At 35.3% G+C, this 19,495-nt stretch overlaps 1 protein-coding gene across 4 annotated transcripts in view; it reads left to right on the top strand.

The window, feature by feature from the left end:
- Positions 1 to 19,495, top strand: part of NCAM2 (neural cell adhesion molecule 2) — a gene marked incomplete at both ends in the record, with an annotated part of 482,494 nt that overhangs the window by 380,847 nt on the left and 82,152 nt on the right. For all 4 annotated transcript variants that reach the window (XM_081234865.1, XM_081234863.1, XM_081234862.1 and 1 more), the window contains 2 exons: positions 302 to 489; positions 3,632 to 3,728. In XM_081234865.1, coding sequence (XP_081090991.1) covers positions 302 to 489; positions 3,632 to 3,728 — 285 coding nt within the window. The remainder of the gene's footprint in view (positions 1 to 301; positions 490 to 3,631; positions 3,729 to 19,495) is intronic.

Here is a 19,495-nt window from a genome sequence, read left to right as displayed (position 1 = left end):
TGTAGAGAGCCATTAATTTACTTCATGGAAATTTTTGTCAGATTATTAAAAGCAAAGAACTCTGAGGATTAATATTTCATATTTTAATAATTGGCTGACTGAATATTTTTATATTAATATTAAAATGATTTGATGAAACAGTCAAATATATTTTAATTATTTCTGATATCACATATTAAATATTTGAAATTAGAATTGCTGTGGCTTCTTCTTGTAGTCAGTAATGATTACTATTGTTTATACTAATTAAATGACTCTCTTAAATAAAAGGTCTGTAATTTTATATTATATTGCTTTACAGATGCTCCCAAGTTCATATCAAACCAAACAATTTATTACTCTTGGGAAGGAAATCCAATCAATATAAGCTGTGATGTGAAATCTAATCCACCAGCATCAGTCCATTGGAGAAGAGAGAAATTAGTGTTGCCAGCTAAAAACACCACTAATTTAAAGACATATAGTGCAGGGAGAAAAATAATATTAGAGGTAAGTCTTCATGTACATATCAACAAATTGTATTATTTTAGCAGTTATCCACTATTTTAGGACATGTTTACATATCTTAGTATCTTAATATATAATGTAAGGATTCCCTGGTGGCGCAGTGGTTGAAAGTCCGCCTGCCGATACAGGGGACACGGGTTCGTGCCCCGGTCCGGGAATATTCCACATGCCGTGGAGCGGCTAGGCCCGTGAGCCATGGCCACTGAGCCTGCGTGTCCGCAACGGGAGAGGCCACAACAGTGAGAGGCCCACGTACCGCAAAAAAAAAAAAAAAAAAAAAAAAGATTGTAGATAATTGCTTTTATACTGCTAAGTGCCTGGCCTTTAAATTCTGTTTGAATACAGTACCTTTAGTTTAATAATTGCAGATTATGTGTGTGTATATCAATTTCCAAAGTTTATATGTCTATGACAATGATCATCAAGCCTCCCAATTTATGATGCTTTCATAACAATTAGGAATCTTCCTCAAACAACCTTTTTAGCTAAAAATATGCTACATTTTCTCTACTAATTCAATATACATAAATTTTAAAGATGCATGTTTTAGAATAACATTTGAGATCCATACCACATTAACTTAAAGGTATTTGCATTGATGCCATATTAACACTTCTACCCAATAAATGGACTTAGTGAAACATTTAGTTGATAGAATGATTTAGCTATCACTTCCCCCAAATGTTTGGATAACTGACTGTTTGGTAATTAAGCCACTTTGTCTAAATCTATTTCAATTTAAATTGTTCCTTTTTTTTGGTTTGTTTGTTTTTTGGTATCTGTATTAGAGGAACTATTGGCAAATTGACAGGGGGCTCAATTTTACAAAGACTTTAGCCAGATTCAATTGAAATTTTAGGTATTTAACCATAGCAGAAAACTGAGGTTCTTTGATTAAATACATATATTCATTTTTTAATTTATGATTTTTTGAAAGTAACAAAACATTCTATAAATCCTTTGGGTTATTGCCAATAAACGCATTTCTAAAGGACATCCAAATTTGTTCATTTGTTTTGCATAGGCACTTCCCTGAGGTAAGAGGACAACTTTTCAATATATGAACAAAATTTGATGCAGGAGGTTTCTAATAGGTTGATTGGAATAATATTCTGCTCTGGATCATCTGTATTGTTCCTTGCCCTGAGTAAAAATGCTAACTGCTAAATAAATGATTTCCTCACCATGGAATATACAGAAAGAGGAAATCAAGTTTTTGAAAGTTTAGGAAAAAGACTTGCAAACTCCTTTATTAGCATTGTGCTCTAGTTTATATTTTGGTGTTCAAAACTACATTTGTTATTCTGTTATATTCTATCAAAGCCCAACATCTGAAGTAAACTTGAATTATTTTGACTGCATATTAATATATGAAGAAGTGGTATCATAAGTAAAGGTTTCTAGCACTTATTAGATAAATATCAAAAATAATTTACATATTTTAAACATTTAAATGTTTAAAATAAATATATATTGTGTATCTTTGTTGCATATTATTTTGATAAAATTATCTATTATTTCACTGTGCTGGGAGTGGGTGTACAACAACTATTGGACATTACTTCCTTCCTAAAATACACCAAATATACTGCAGGGCACATTATTTGGCCCAGTTGTCTAGATCTGTGTGTTTTTAATAGTCTGTTCTAATAGGGGTATTTTCTGTATTTGTTAATCATAAAACATGATAAAGAAATTATTTCAGGTAGAATTATAAAGCTTTTATCTTTTGATAGGCAAACTCCCAGGAACAGAAAAACAACTGAATTGAGTTTTTAAAGTCTTATTTCAGTTAAAATAGGTATATTTAAGTTACTTCATTAATCTTGAGGACCTGTGCAATAGTCAGGATTCTTTGTCACGGCCATCCTGTCTTTGCGTTGCATTGATGCAGTACACATTCTTCCCTATGGGGTATACAAATGACTGTCTCATATGTCTGTAGAATAAAGATATTTTTTGGTCAAATTCCTTTCTCAGTAGTAAAATTATTTTAGAGTTGAATTAACCTAATTTATTAAAACCTGAATGTATGAAAAATGAATATTTTGGTCACTTAGAAGTAGTTATATAAGAGACGTTAAAGCCTCTAGTCCTTAAATATATGATCTATTCCTAGATGGACAGCTGACTAGAAGATGAATGACACAGCTTTTTTGTACTCTTTCAGAATTATCATCTTCAATGGACCTCAAAATTGCACTTTTAGTTAATAGCCTCCCATTATCACAAAACCATTTCCCCCTTTGGGGACAGACTTGAAATTAACAGCAACTCTTGTTGTAAGCATATTCTCTCTTAATAATAGTAACTGGGATTGAAAATTATATCTTTACTATCATCAAATCTCTTTTCTGAATTGATACTTCAGAATTTCGGTACATTATAATTACAGGGTTGGTCCCACCATTCAGCAATAGAATCCCAGAATGTTAACTTAATTATGGATTTCAAATGTGTAAGGACTGAGGTCAGCTATTTTCCACCTAAACTGAAAGAGAATGATAGAAATTGAACAGAAATGGAGGCAAGATACTCTTATTAGATATCAAGTTAATGTGTCTATCTACAGGAATTGCTACACAAGGGCAATATTTCCTTGCAAAATTCCCTCCTGGCAAGATTTTTCTTTTAAATGGGTCCTCATATTTTGTTAGTATTTTATATTCAATAAAGTCATAAGAGGAAGAGAAAGCTGACATATTTCAAGCCTTTCTTAACTTTAAATCTGCCTGATCTTAGGCTACAACCTAGAAAACAAAGAGTTAACAACGCTTTCCTATTTTCAAAGTCAGGTCTGCAGCAATTACAGAATACATATTTTTCAAACTGTGTACTACTTTCTGAACTTTCATATGTAAATATCTAATGATTTTTCTATTCAATATATGTAACAAAATACTGGCATTTACTTAATAAATGGGTAGAATAACCTTAATTTACCTGGGCCTATGGGTAGTACAGATCCATGGATTACATCTTAAAAGGACAGAAGAAAGAGTTATGGCAGGGAGTTGTGGATAATTGAATATGCGTAAAGATGGTAAGGCATACTAGAGGCTATTTTAAAATTGTTGTGATATTGTTTTAAAATTGTGAATTTTTATTATTGTAATTATTTTAGATTGCACCTACATCTGACAATGACTTTGGACGATATAATTGCACAGCCACTAACCGTATAGGAACAAGGTTTCAAGAATATATTCTTGCTTTGGCTGGTAAGTATAGCACAGTAATTTCTGAGAATTCATAAAATATTTCTGGAAGGGAATAGCGTTTACATTTTGATAATCCTGATACAGGTTATTATTAGAAACAAAGAACTCGTGCTTAACAATTTAGAACAGTTGTATCTGATATATAGTGAGGACTTCAAGGTTAATTTTAACCCTGATTCTAATTCCCCCAACTTTATATATGACACATCCATGAAAGAAGTAGGAAACGTATGTCTTAAGACATCAAATTACATTTCATGTAAAATAAGAATCTTGTCAAAAAATAAAATATATCTTTAGAGAAAATGAAATTAATCTATTTTAAAATTCTAAATTTGAAAGAACAAATAGTAACCTTGTTTTTAAGCTAAATAGAAAATTCAGTTATGTAACTTGCTGAAATGTTTTATTTTGTAAATATAAAAACATTCCAGTTCTTCCCTTAAAGCTTAAATATATAAAAATAATAACATGTAGATTAAAATTTACTTTAACTAGAAACCCTGATATGCTTTTATTTATATGTAGGTGAATATATACAAGCACATATAGTTACAGAATTTGCCATTATGTTTTACAAGACAGATTAGGAATCTGGAAATATCCATTTTTATGCTTTGCAAAGTTCAGATGATGCAAAAATGTGATCTATTGTCTTCTAAGTCCAGGTCAAGAAATATCAGAAAATTACTGTAATCTTATGCTTTGATAGAATTAATACCTTCCATGAAAATATTTTAAAACTTTTTCAGAGTCCAAATATATAACTATTCTTTTATATTGTTATGAATGATATTTATTTCTTTTGATTTAAATAAATCTCAAAATAAATCATTAGTTGTAAAGGTCAAAAGGGAAATTTAAAAGTTTACAAAGCTAATAATAAATTATTATGTAACTGGAAAACTTGCTATACTCCAAGTTTTATTTTACTACACTGGGGGAAAAGGGAGAAAAGGATTGTGTGAAAGGGTTTTAGGGAAGCAAACAAGAAGGAAAAAGTTAAGATGAGCTGTAAAGATAGAAGGGAAAGGAGGCTGGAGGGATGAAATATGGAAGGAAATAAACCACTGTGCACTGTCTGCCAGGAAGTCATTAGAAAACTAATCTCAGTGAAAGTCATTGGAAGTAGATGCTACACATTTAGGCATCTGAATAAACCATAATACAAGCAAATTAAATTCTAGGAAAATGAAACATGTTAAATCACATCAAATTCATTGACAATAAATTTTAGTACCAACTGTAATGGTGAGAATAATTCACTACTCATATTAATTCCAAGCCTTAGTAAATTAGGCAATGTTCTTGTAATTAGTATGAACTTTTTATAAATAATAACTAGACATATGATTATTATATTACTATATATATATTTATATATAATTATATTAATACTGATGTACTGTTATATATTGCCTTTTTTTACGAGGCAGTATATATGACCCAGTTTTCTATAAGATAAAACTTGATAAATGACCAAATATTTTTTTTTCAGTTTTTGAGAGTTCATAATTCTAAGAAAATATGTAAAATATAACATTATACTGTTGATATTTAAACAATCTTATTAAATTCAAGGAAATACTAATGTCTGTGTACCTTCATATCCTACATTACTTACAGTAGTATTTTCATTAAAAATATATTTTATACATATCCTTCTAATGAAGATATGAAATTAGTGAGTTTCCCTCTTTCCCACTATAATAAAAAACAGAAAATGTTCATTCAAGGTAAGAGTTATAATGTTATTGGAAATATTTCTCAAATACTGCAATTATCCTAATATTCTAAGATTTTGTGACTAATACAGGCTAAAACTTTCAGAAAATATATATTCAACTGAAATTGTTATGAAGATATAAAAATGAATTAGGCACTGTATCTTAAGTGCAAAACATACCTTTAAATATCAATATTTATGAATATGATTCCTTTGAGGAGACTCCTTTATTTAATGCTTATAAAATTAAATCTTTCCTACAGAATTCAAAGACTAAAAGTATAATGTGATTTTAAATGAAATATTATGAGAAACATTATATAGAAATTTAAATATTTCAAAATATATGTTAATACCACCATTCAATATGTCATTAGTCTATTTGACCTAGTAAAAGATTAAGCTCATTTGACTTATGTTATTTTACACTGTAACATATTAGTTTGATCCCAAAGAGCAATAAATTAAAACAGGCAAAATTTAGCATGAAATTTTGTACCACATATTCAGTGAAAAAAGGAAAAGCTACATTTTAAATTATTTTGCATCAAAAATATTTTTTCTTGCTGACTTTCTTCCTTCTTTCCTTCTTCTTTTCCCTCCTGAATAATTAAGTCCTACCTCTGAGCAACGTAGGCATTTGTATGTGGATGGGGTAGGGCACAGCAGCCTGGCATAAGGTGCTAGACCCTGAAGGGAGTGCAATGGAGTTAAGGGGTCTTCAGTGGTTCAGTTGGAGCCCAGGCTGTGTGAAAAGGATGTGCCTGTTTTAAAACAGAAACAGCAACCCAGAGAGGAGTATTAGAACCTGATCAGAGTAAGGAGGTCTTTAAATAAAGGAGTGGGGGCAGTGATGGATGATTCATTTCTGCAAAGTTGGTAGGGTTAGCATGGCTAATATAGCTAATATAGCTATTTCATCTTTGGAGAAAAGATAGGGAAAAGGCAAAAATTAGAATGATCCTGGGCTGATGATTGGTTATTGGGGGTACTCTGGTCTTATGTACATAGATGGATAGAGAAAAGAAGTGAAGGTTTTGTGTGTGTGTGTGTGTGTGTGTGTGTGTGTTCAGCCACTTCTACAAGAAGCTTCCTTTGCCAGGAATGTGATTTAGAAAACAATTTCTGAGCAAATTCTACACACAGATGATTTGGGAGCTACAGCATCCCAATAACAAAAGAGCACACTTGGCAGACAGATCTTGTTTTCTAAGTATCCTTCTTCACTAGGAGTAACCAGGGCTGTTTGTAAAATTGGCTGATTCTGGGAGTGGGACAGAGAAGTACAAGATAAGCCTGGAATAATGTGTTGAGCCATAAAGAAAGAAAAAATTTTTTTAAAGGATGACTGTATGTTAAAAACATCCATTATTGAACTTTAACAAACATCAGAATATACATTAATTCAGCTAAGGAACATCAATGGTTGGTAAAGAGGTTTTGAGAGTTAGATGAGAAAAAATCAATATAGTCTTAAAGTACCTACTCCCAAATTGGTAGTTAATTACAAAGGGAAAAATAGTAACTTTACAGTTGATAAAACTAGCAGATCCCGTTTCGATTAAGTAATCAAAGTTAATATCATTAGCAATGAGAAAATTAAACTTTCATACTATCAAAAAGAGGCAATGGGAAGAACACAGAATAACAGCTGCCATATTCTTGCCAAAAATGCATAATCAGAATCTAGTGTGAGGAAATATAAGATAAATCCAAATTGAGATACCATCTACAAAATAACTAGCCTTCAAAGTGTCAAAGCCATGAAAAGCAAGGAATGATTAAGGAAAAGACACATAACAAATAAATTCCATGCATACATCCTTTTGTTATAAAGGACATTATTGGAATAAGGGTAAAATTTGGTTGTGGTCTTTGGATTAGATGGCAATTTAATTATTTCATACACCTTATGTAGGAGGATGTTGTGTTGCAGAAAGTAAATGCTAAAGCTAGCATCATGTCAACTTACTTTAAATAGTTCAGATTAAAAAGAAAAGCTCCATACACTATTCTTGCAAATTTTCTATAAATATACACTTATTTTAAAAGGAAAAAGAATAAAAAGGGAAGAAACTAAGGCCAATAAAAAAATGTACATAAGGTAGAGCCGCTTTAGAAAAGCAACATAACTTGTGAACACAGCTGAGTATCTTAATAAATAACCATATTTTTTGCATGTGTGCATACATACTTTGATATATGAACCCGTAAGTTACTTCAAAATATTAAGAAGAACATTTTTTATATTAAATAACCATTTATTCACACACTACTAATGTTTTAAAATATGCAGGTATAAATTTCACTCTAAAATATAGCAATTTTTTAGATGTTTCTTTTAAATCTCTTAATAAGTATGATGATAACATTGTTCTTAACAATGGAGATACAGTCTTCAGTAACAGGGAAAATATAACAGGGTATAGAAATAGGATATGGATGCCACTCATACTCATGAGCTGGATATTTCACCTCCATGCCTCCCATTTATTTTGCCATTATCTCTGTTGGGAAAGACAGCTATATAAAGTTATAGTAAGAAGAGATAGAAATGATTAGCTAAATTGAATCATGAGTACTCATCTTCATAATTGTCATAGTAGTTCAATAAATTACATGTGATATTTATACCTATTTTATAGAAGAAAGTTGAATTCACAAATTAGGAAAAAAATATGTGAAAACACATTTGTTGTTTTATCTATCATTATAATAACTTAAATAATGAGTAGACTAAAATATTGGCTAGATCAAAGTGCTCCAGCGGGCAGCATTCCTTTTTATGGTACCATTTCCTACGTATTACCTTTGTGGGTCAAGTCCTATTCTTTCACCCCATCTTTGTTTTTACATTTTCACAAAAGTAATACCAAGGAACCTATGATTGTTCATTTCTAGAATATTTTTTTAATAAGAGATATTTCACTGTGCTTTGATTAAATCACAAAAACCCTTCAATTAAATTCTGGCTTCATATTCATGGGCAAAGATTGGTCCAGTCCTCTTTGGTATAGTTCTCATCTTCAGAAAACTGAAATAAATACATTTTTTTCTATAATTTTATGGGAAACACAACATTTTTTACATGATTGATAACTAATTTTGTTAGATTAATGTTTTATCAACATGCTAAATAAAAATAAAATTAGATAGAAACTGAGACAGAAAGAGATTTTTTTTAAGGATTTCATCATGAAATTTAAAAAATTGTACCTCCTGGTGACTTTCTAGCTAGGAAGCATACTTTTTTTTTTTTTTTTAATGCCTATCTTGGAGCAAATTAAAAATGTAGAACACATAAGGATAAATGAAATTGCAACCATATAGTTAACAATGATCATTTCTTCTTTATAGTTTTCTACTTCCAACAGATCACAATCTGACAAGCCATTCTGTATATGTACATGTGTATTTTAAAGAGCTTTTCCTGAAAGACTTTATCTTTTCAACGTCATCAAATGATTTTATGCATAATTTTCTTAACTTTCTTAATTCATTTCATCATTGCTATACTTAATTTTTAACTGTAAACTTTTCATATTAAACTTTAATATGGAGATATCACCTTTGCTTCATTAAATGACACCCTTTTCTGATCAAGTTACCTTCTCCTGGGCAGTTTCAGGGGAGGGACTCTGCTGTAAGCTGTCAGCAGTTAACACTTCCAGCACTGGGGAAAGGGAGCCTTGGATCTGAAGGGGGTTTCAGCATGCCACAGCAACCTCTCCAAAATCTACCTGAGAAGACCATTGTGAGGACTAAGTGAGGAAATGCAGCCAAAGCACTAGCACACGGTGTGTGCTTGACAAGTGTTAGTGACTTACTATTATAGCCAAATTACAGTTTATATTTGTCAATTTTCTTATGGGTATAAGAAATAAACTATAAACAATAATCCATATTGTTGAGGTCTCTTTAGATATAATACCCAGATCTGGACATCACAGATGAATGCACAGTAAAATCTGATAATGGGATAATGACGTTGTTTATTCTGAACACTGTATTTTATTAAGTAATACAAAATTTCATTTGATTTTGCCACATTTTTCCTTCCAGTGTTTTTTCCTCCATCTTTTTCACACAAACTGCTGTTAAATGAGGTCCCCTGTGCTATGTTTCACAATTGATTTCTTTTTTTAACCTCAGTTCAGGACTCTGTACTTACCCCTATTAAATTTCATTGTGCCCATTTGAGCTCATCATTTTCACCTACTGAGACCCTGTCAAATCCAATATTTTTGCTCTCTTTCTCAGATTGATTTAATTCACAAATCTCATGAAGCAGTCATCTGTATATTCACCTAGGTCGTTGGTAAGCCTATACAAGTCATTTTTGTGAATAGAGACCATCTTACAGGTTAAACTGGATCAATTGTACAGAATTCTGTAGATATGGAATTATAGTCAATCTACATGCCCTTGTACCTGGACAGCATTTTATCCAGACCCTTGTTCTGTAAAACTTGAAAGCAGGGTAAAAGTAGTTGACTTGAAAACACACTTTTTTTTCAACTGAATATAAAATTAGATTTCTCCTACATGATCAGTTTTATGGTCTAGCCTGGAAAAATCTACATCTTTCTCTTTTTTTTCCTATATTGTAAAGCAAGCTTTTATTTGTCTTCAAAATCTATTTATGACATCCTTGTAATTTCCTCATTCCCATACTCCTCTGAAAAAATTAAACTATTATAACTAGATATTATTTTTAGGGATCCATGCTTGTATCAATTCTGAATCACTTGTTAATCTACTCACACAGCATACATAAAGTGTGATTCTGGTAGGTGCTAAGCACTGGTTTACATCTTGGGAATACAAAGATGAATAATACTTAACAACTGATTTTCACAAGTAAGCTATAGTATAAAAGATATGTGTTGCAATAGAAGTGTGAATCAAATGCTTGGGAACACAAAATGAAATTATGATTGTAATTCTTGGGGAAAGCTTCAAACAGGTGTCAACTTTTGAACTGAATCTGAAGGAGTAGAAACAGATCCAGTGAAGAAGTAGTAGAAAGATGGAAAGAATCAAGATGGGAAAAGGAATGAGCATTTAATGGAGGACTGGATGGTATATCTTGTGGTTGGGTCAGTGGTCATGATATGAATAGAAAGTCAGTAAGAAAACAAATTATGGATCTCCTTAAAAACATTAATCACGTTTACATTCTGTTACATCATATATACAGCAAGGGAAGTTTGGAGTTTTTAGTCAGGAAGCAACATGAACCACTTATCAAGAAACAACTGTCTTTTTTTAATTTTTTTTATTTTTTCCTTTATAACAAATTTAATCAGTTATACATATACATATGTTCCCATATCCCCTCCCTTTTGCATCTCCTTCCCACCCTCCCTATCCCACCCCTCCAGGCGGTCACAAAGCACCGAGCTGATCTCCCTGTGCTATGCGGCTGCTTCCCACTAGCTATCTACGTTACGTTTGGTAGTGTATATATGTCCATGCCGCTCTTTCACTTTGTCACAGCTTACTCTTCCCCCTCCACATATCCTCAAGTCCATTCTCTAGTAGGTCTGAGTCTTTATTCCTGTCTTACCCCTATGTTCTTCATGACATTTTTTTTCTTAAATTCCATATATATCTGTCAGCATACAGTATTTGTCTTTCTCTTTCTGACTTACTTCACTCTGTATGACAGACTCTAGGTCTATCCACCTCATTACAAATAGCTCAATTTCATTTCTTTTTATGGCTGAGTAATATTCCATTGTATATATGTGCCACATCTTCTTTACCCATTCATCCGATGATGGACACTTAGGCTGTTTCCATCTCCGGGCTATTGTAAATAGGGCTGCTATGAACATTTTGGTACATGTCTCTTTTTGAATTATGGTTTTCTCAGGGTATATCCCTAGTAGTGGGATTGCTGGGTCATATGGTAGTTCTATTTGTAGTTTTTTAAGGAACCTCCATACCGTTCTCCATAGTGGCTGTACCAATTCACATTCCCACCAGCAGTGCAAGAGTGTTCCCTTTTTTCCACACCCTCTCCAGCATTTATTGTTTCTAGATTTTTTGATGATGGCCATTCTGACTGGTGTGAGATGATATCTCATTGTAGTTTTAATTTGCATTTCTCTAATGAGTAAAGATGTTGACCATCCTCTCATGTGTTTGTTGGCAGTCTGTATATCTTCTGTGGAGAAATGTCTGTTTAGGTCTTCTGCCCATTTTTGGATTGGGTTGTTTGGTTTTTTGTTATTGAGCTGCATGAGCTGCTTATAAATTTTGGAGATTAATCCTTTGTCAGTTGCTTCATTTGCAAATATTTTCTCCCATTCTGAGGGTTGTCTTTTGGTCTTCTTTATGGTTTCCTTTGCTGTGCAAAAGCTTTGAAGTTTCATTAGGTCCCATGTGTTTATTTTTGTCTTTATTTCCATTTCTCTAGGAGGTGGGTCCAAAAGGATCTTGCTGTGATTTATGTCATAGAGTGTTCTGCCTATGTTTTCCTCTAAGAGTTTGATAGTGTCTGGCCTTACATTTAGGTCTTTAATCCATTTTGAGCTTATTTTTGTGTATGGTGTTAGGGAGAGATCTAATCTCATACTTTTACATGTCCCTATCCAGTTTTCCCAGCACCACTTATTGAAGAGACTGTCCTTTCTCCACTGTACATTCCTGCCTCCTTTATCAAAGATAAGGTGACCATATGTCCGTGGGTTTAACTCTGGGCTTTCTATCCTGTTCCATTGATCTATCTTTCTGTTTTTGTGCCAGTACCATACTGTCTTGATTACTGTAGCTTTGTAGTATAGTCTGAAGTCAGGGAGCCTGATTCCTCCAGCTCCATTTTTCGTTCTCAAGATTGCTTTGGCTATTCAGGGTCTTTTGTTTTTCCAAACAAATTTTGAAATTTTTTGTTCTAGTTCTGTGAAAAATGCCAGTGGTAGTTTGATAGGGATTGCATTGAATCTGTAGATTGCTTTGGGTAGTAGAGTCATTCTCACAACGTTGATTCTTCCAATCCAAGAACATGGTACATCTCTCCATCTATTTGTATCATCTTTAATTTCTTTCATCAGTGTCTTATAGTTTTCTGCATACAGGTCTTTTGTCTCCTTAGGTAGGTTTATTCCTAGATATTTTATTCTTTTTGTTGCAATGGTAAATGGGAGTGTTTCCTTGATTTCATTTTCAGATTTTTCATCATTAGTATATAGGAATGCCAGAGATTTCTGTGCATTAATTTTGTATCCTGCTACTTTACCAAATTCATTGATTAGCTCTAGTAGTTTTCTGGTAGCATCTTTAGGATTCTCTATGTATAGTATCATGTCATCTGCAAACAGTGACAGCTTTACTTCTTCTTTTCCGATTTGGATTCCTTTTATTTCCTTTTCTTCTCTGATTGCTGTGGCTAAAACTTCCAAAACTAGGTTGAATAAGAGTGGTGAGAGTGGGCAACCTTGTCTTGTTCCTGATCTTAGTGGAAATGGTTTCAGTTTTTCACCACTGAGGATGATGCTGGCTGTGGGTTTGTCATATATGGCCTTTATTATGTTGAGGAAAGTTCCCCCTATGCCTACTTTCTGCAGGGTTTTTATCATAAATGGGTGTTGAATTTTGTCGAAAGCTTTCTCTGCATCTATTGAGATGATCATATGATTTTTCTCCTTCAGTTTGTTAATATGGTGTATCACACTGATTGATTTGCATATATTGAAGAATCCTTGCATTCCTGGAATAAACCCCACTTGATCATGGTGTATGATCCTTTTAATGTGCTGTTGGATTCTGTTTGCTAGTATTTTGTTGAGGATTTTTGCATCTATGTTCATCAGTGATATTGGCCTGTAGTTTTCTTTCTTTGTGACATCCTTGTCTGGTTTGGGTATCAAGGTGATGGTGGCCTCATAGAATGAGTTTGGGAGTGTTCCTCCCTCTGCTATATTTTGAAAGACTTTCAGAAGGATAGGTGTTATCTCTTCTCTAAATGCTTGATAGAATTCGCCTGTGAAGCCATCTGGTCCTGGGCTTTTGTTTGTTGGAAGATTTTTTATCACAGTTTCAATTTCAGTGCTTGTGATTGGTCTGTTCATATTTCCTATTTCGTCCTGATTCAGTCTTGGCAGGTTGTGCATTTCTAAGAATTAGTCCATTTCTTCCAGGTTGTCCATTTTATTGGCATAGGGTTGCATGTAGTAATCTCTCATGATCTTTTGTACTTCTGCAGTGTCAGTTGTTACTTCTCCTTTTTCATTTCTAATTGTATTGCTTTGAGTCTTCGCCCTTTTTTTCTTGATGAGTCTGGCTAATGGTTTATCAATTTTGTTTATCTTCTCAAAGAACCAGCTTTTAGTATTATAGATCTTTGCTCTTGTTTCCTTCATTTCTTTTTCATTTATTTCTGATCTGATTTTTATGATTTCTTTCCTTCTGCTAACTTTGGGAGGTTTTTGTTCTTCTTTCTCTAATTGCTTTAGGTGCAAGGTTAGGTTGTTTATTTGAGATGTTTCCTGTTTCTTAAGGTGGGATTGTATTGCTATAAACTTACCTCTTAGAACTGCTTTTGTTGCATCCCATAGGTTTTGGGTCGTCGTGTCTCCATTGTCATTTGTTTCTAGGTATTTTTTAATTTCCTCTTTGATTTCTTCAGTGATCATTTCGTTATTAAGTAGTGTATTGTTTAGCCTCCATGTGTTTGTATTTTTTACAGCTCTTTTCCTGTAATTGATATCTAGTCTCATAGCATTGTGGTCAGAAAAGATACTTGATAGAATTTCAATTTTCTTAAATTTACCAAGGCTTGATTTGTGACCCAAGATATGATCTATCCTGGAGAATGTTCCATGAGCACTTGAGAAAAATGTGTATTCTGTTGTTTTTGGATGGAATGTCCTATAAATATCAATTAAGTCCATCTTGTTTAATGTATCATTGAAAGCTTGTGTTTCCTTATTTATTTTCATTTTGGATGATCTGTCCATTGGTGAAAGTGGGGTGTTAAAGTCCCCTACTATGATTGTGTTACTGTCGATTTCTCTTTTTATGGCTGTTAGTATTTGCCTTATGTATTGAGGTGCTCCTATGTTTGGTGCATACATATTTACAATTGTTATATCTTCTTCTTGGATCGATCCCTTGATCATTATGTAGTGTCCTTCTTTGTCACTTCTAGTAGTCTTATTTTAAAGTCTATTTGGTGTGATATGAGAATTGCTACTCCAGCTTTCTTTTGGTTTCCATTTGCATGGAATATCTTTTTCCATACCCTTACTTTCAGTCTGTATGTGTCTCTAGGTCTGAAGTGGATCTCTTGTAGACAGCATATATATGGGTCCTGTTTTTGTATCCATTCAGCCACTCTGTGTCTTTTGGTGGGAGCATTTAGTCCATTTACATTTAAGGTAATTATCGATATGTATGTTTCTATTCCCATTTTCTTAAATGTTTTGGGTTCGTTATTGTAGGTCTTTTCGTTCTGTTGTGTTTCTTGCCTAGAGAAGTTCCTTTAGCATTTGTTGTAAAGATGGTTTGGTGGTGCTGAACTCTCTCAGCTTTTGCTTGTCTGTAAAGGTTTTAATTTCTCCATCAAATCTGAATGAGATCCTTGCTGGGTAGAGTAATCTTGGTTGCAGGTTTTTCTCCTTCATCACTTTAATTATGTCCTGCCACCCCCTTCTGGCTTGTAGAGTTTCTGCTGAGAGGTCAGCTGTTATCCTGATGGGGATTCCCTTGTGTGTTATTTGTTGTTTTTCCCTTGCTGCTTTTAATATGATTTCTTTGTGTTTAATTTTTGACAGTTTGATTAATATGTGTCTTGGCGTATTTCTCCTTGGATTTATTCTGTATGGGACTCTCTGTGCCTCCTGGACTTGATTAACTATTTCCTTTCCCATATTAGGATAGTTTTCAACTATAATCTCTTCAAATACTTTCTCAGTCCCTTTCTTTTTCTCTTCTTCTTCTGGAACCCCTATAATTCGAATGTTGGTGTGTTTGATGTTGTCCCAGAGGTCTCTGAGACTGTCCTCTGTTCTTTTCATTCTTTTTTTCTTTATTTTGCTCTGCAGCAGTTATTTCCACTATTTTATCTTCCACCTCACTAATCCGTTCTTCTCCCTCAGTTATTCTGCTATTGATCCCATCTAGAGTATTTTTTATTTCATTTATTGTGTTTTTAATCGATGCTTGATTCATCTTTAGTTCTTCTAGGTCCCTCTTAACTGTTTCTTGCATTTTGTCTATTCTATTTCCAAGATTTTGGATCTGGGAAATAGAATCTTGGATCATCTTTACCATCATTATTCTGAATTATTTTTCAGGTAGACTGCCTATTACCTCTTCATTTGTTAGGTCTGGTGGGTTTTTATCTTGCTCCTTCTCCTGCTGTGTGGTTTTCTGTCTTCTCATTTTGCTTATGTTACTGTGTTTGGGGTCTCCTTTTTGCAGGCTGCAGGTTCGTAGTTCCCGTTGTTTTTGGTGTCTGTCCCCAGTGGCTAAGGTTGGTTTAGTGGGTTGTGTAGGCTTCCTGGTGCAGGGGACTAGTGCCTGTGTTCTGGTGGATGAGGCTGGATCTTGTCTTTCTGGTGGGCAGGTCCACGTCTGGTGGTGTGTTTTGGGGTGTCTGTGGACTTTTTATGATTTTAGGCCACCTCTCTGCTAATGGGTGGCGTTGTGTTCCTGTCTTGCTAGTTGTTTGGCTTAGGGTGTCCAGCACTGTAGCTTGCTGGTCGCTGAGTGAAACTGGGTCTTGGTGTTGAGATGGAGACCTCTGGAAGATTTTCGCCATTTGATATTATGTGGAGCTGGGAGGTCTCTTGTGGACCAGTGTCCTGAAGTTGGCTCTCCCACCTCAGAGGCACAACACTGACTCCGGGCTCCTCAATTTGGGATGATTAGTTGTCTATTCATGTATTCCACAGATGCAGGGTACATCAAGTTGATTGTGGAGCTTTAATCCGCTGCTTCTGAGGCTGCTGGGAGAGGTTTCGCTTTCTCTTCTTTGTTCTCACAGCTCCTGGGTCTCAGCTTTGGATTTGGCCCCGCCTCTGCGTGTAGGTCGCCGGAGGGCGTCTGTTCTTCGCTCAGACAGGACAGGGTTAAAGGAGCAGCCTCTTCGGGGACTCTGGCTCACTCAGGCCGGGCGGGAGGGAGGGGCATGGAGTGCGGGTCGAGCCTGCAGCGGCAGAGGTCGGCGTGACGTTGCACAAGCCCGAGGCGCGTCGTGCGTTCTCCCAGGGAAGCCGCCCCTGGATCCCAGGACCCCGGCAGTGTCGGGCTGCACAGGCTCCCGGAAGGGCGGTGTGGACAGTGACCTGCGCTCGCACACAGGCTTCTTGGCGGCGGCAGCAGCAGCCCCAGCGTCCCACGCCCGTCACTGGGCTCCGCGCTTTCAGTCGTGACTCGCGCCAGTCTGTGGAGGCCCTTTAAGCAGCTCTCTTAATCCCCTGTCCTCATGCACCAGGAAACCAAGAGGGAAGAAAAAGTCTCTTGCCTCTTCGGCAGCTCCAGAGTTTTCCCGGACTTCCTCCCGGCCAGCTGTGGCACATTAGCCCCCTTCAGGCTGAGTTCTCGCCGCCAGCCCCAGTACTCTCCCTGCTCTCTGACCGAAGCCCGAGCCTCAGCTTCCAGCGCCGCCTGCCCCGGCGGGCGAGCAGACAAGCCTCTCGGGCTGGTGAGTGCCGCTTGGCACCGATCCTCTGTGTGGGGATCTCTCCGCTTTGCCCTACCCAGGTATGTGGGGAGTTTCTTGCCTTTTGGGAGGTCTGGCGTCTTCTGCCAGCGTTCAGTAGGTGTTCTGTAGGAGTTGTTTCACGTGTAGCTGTATTTCTGTTGTATCCGTGGGGAGGAAGGTGATCTCCGCGTCTTACTCTTCCGCCATCTTACCCGGAAGTCCTCCGGACTCCATGAATTTTGAAAAGGGTCAAGACTTGGGTATAATTGAGGAAATAATTAATAATTAATACCTCGGATTAAATGGAGAATACAAGAGGTAAATGGTGTAATCAAGGGCAGATCCCTGGAGTACCTCAGTTTAATTGATGGATTTTTAGGTATATGAACAAATAAAATTGAAAACAATTATTTAGAGAGTTAGTGTAACTACCTGCGAGGAGAAAATTTTAAACATATGTGATCAAATGCTGTTAAAAGATCAATAGGATAATGATTTGATTTGGCATTTGGGTAATGAAGTGAGGAATTTGTAGGGTCTTAGATGTGCTACAGATTGGCTATAACATTAGATTAGGCTTACAATTGAAGTAGGAAAAAATATATAAAATTTATTGGAAATAAGGAGGCTGCTCAGAGCAGAAGCAGATGGAACCCATCTCAGCATCATCGCTGAGGTGCATTCCGTAGATAGCTACACTCTGCATGTTAGGGTCTTGCTAACTCTAGGAAGTTCAATTCTTTATACGATAATTCTCTTAATATTTGAGACATTTTATCAGGTGGAGACTGATGAACAAACCTAGGAGAAAATAATTTAATATAGAGAATTGGGTCGTTATAAAGTCATTTGAGAAGCAGGGAAAAGGGAAGGCACGAGATGGCCACCAATCTTCTGGCTTCAAGGTCATAACATACCTCAAGTGAGGTACAAGGTCAAGTCTGCAACTGCTAATAAGAGGTCAGAAAGCCCTGCAGCCAAGCTACCCTGCTGCTGGTATCACAGCCACCAGCACCAGGAACTGTGTGATTAGACTGTAGAATAGGGAGTCCAGCTGCATCCATCATCCACATCTGTAGGTCTCCTTGTCCACGGGCGCCTTCTCAGAAGAGTAGGGATGTCACACACGCTCCTTCAGCATGTTAAACCACTAAGACGTGCAGCTCATCCTAAGTGCCTTCATGGTTCTAACAACCATAGCAACAAGTGAACCTGGGAAATAAAGGTTTTAGCCTTCCATTTCTTATGATAAAGGGGAGTAGCATAGATGATAGAAATGGATGTGGAGTATCATTAGAAAATATTTAAGGTGAGATTTCAAACACTGTTCTAGAAAAATATTCACTTCAGTACTTTCACTTACAAAGGCTGACAAATATCAAACTGTTCCTATTGATCTAAGTTTAGCGAGACCACATCCTCACCTGTGGGGAAAGAGCTGAGTCAGTGACTCTGAACCCTACCTTAGTTGCCAGCTTCCCAGCATTCTAGGAAACCAAATTTCCAGAGTAAAGATGTTGGGACAGAAATTAGGAACAATCTATTCAAGCAGTGTGCCAGGGAAACAAAAAAAGAGTTTGTTGCCTGAGAATAGAGTAGAACAGAAGAAAGTTTTTCGTTTGGGAGATTTTTATAGTTCATGGTAATAAGGCAGAGAAGAAAGAGAGACTGAAACTCCAAAAGAGAAGAAAAAATGAAGAGAAGAGCTTCCTGGTGATGCAGTGTTCTGCAGAAGAAAAAAGTAAAAGAAACGCCATTCAGAGATGGAGGATTTAGCCTAGGGAAAGAGGAGGGTGAACTTACATTAATCCAAAAGTGATAGAATACAATTTGAGTGAACTCACTTGATGACTTCGGTTTTTCACTTTTGATATCAAGGTCTATTTATTCTCTGATAATTGAGGACATAGTTGAGGAAGAGAGTTTAAAGATCTAAAATACACACACATCCACAAATCATTGTATATTGCTGTTGTATTCAACATTTTTGACTCTCACTTTATCCTGAATCCTGAGGAAATACTGTTTTGTAATCCCATGATTCATCTTCAATTTGAAATTTTTCAATTTAAAATATTTACTCATCCAAGATATCCTTTGCAGGTGCATTATATTCTTCAACTCTCTTTCTTTTCTTCTACATGAATATCTTTGGGCCTATGCTTTCAGAATTTTGCCTTATAGGGGGCATCTTCACTTTAGGATGCTTTATTTTTGTTAGACAGGGGAACATAATATTTGATGTATTATTTTCACTTTATTTCCAAACATCTATGCATTTATCTGCTTATTGTCCTCTTCCTTTTTTATAAAGTTTCTTGTACTTTTACTTTACTTATTAGTTCTTTTTTATTTAATTGTATTCTTTTATTTTATAAGAATTAGAGT

Source organism: Mesoplodon bidens (assembly GCF_964165515.1).
Source record: "Mesoplodon bidens genome assembly, chromosome: 5".
Classification (NCBI taxonomy): domain Eukaryota; kingdom Metazoa; phylum Chordata; class Mammalia; order Artiodactyla; family Ziphiidae; genus Mesoplodon; species Mesoplodon bidens.
Note: the sequence above shows the minus strand (reverse complement) of the source record. Positions and strands in the feature narration are given on the sequence as shown.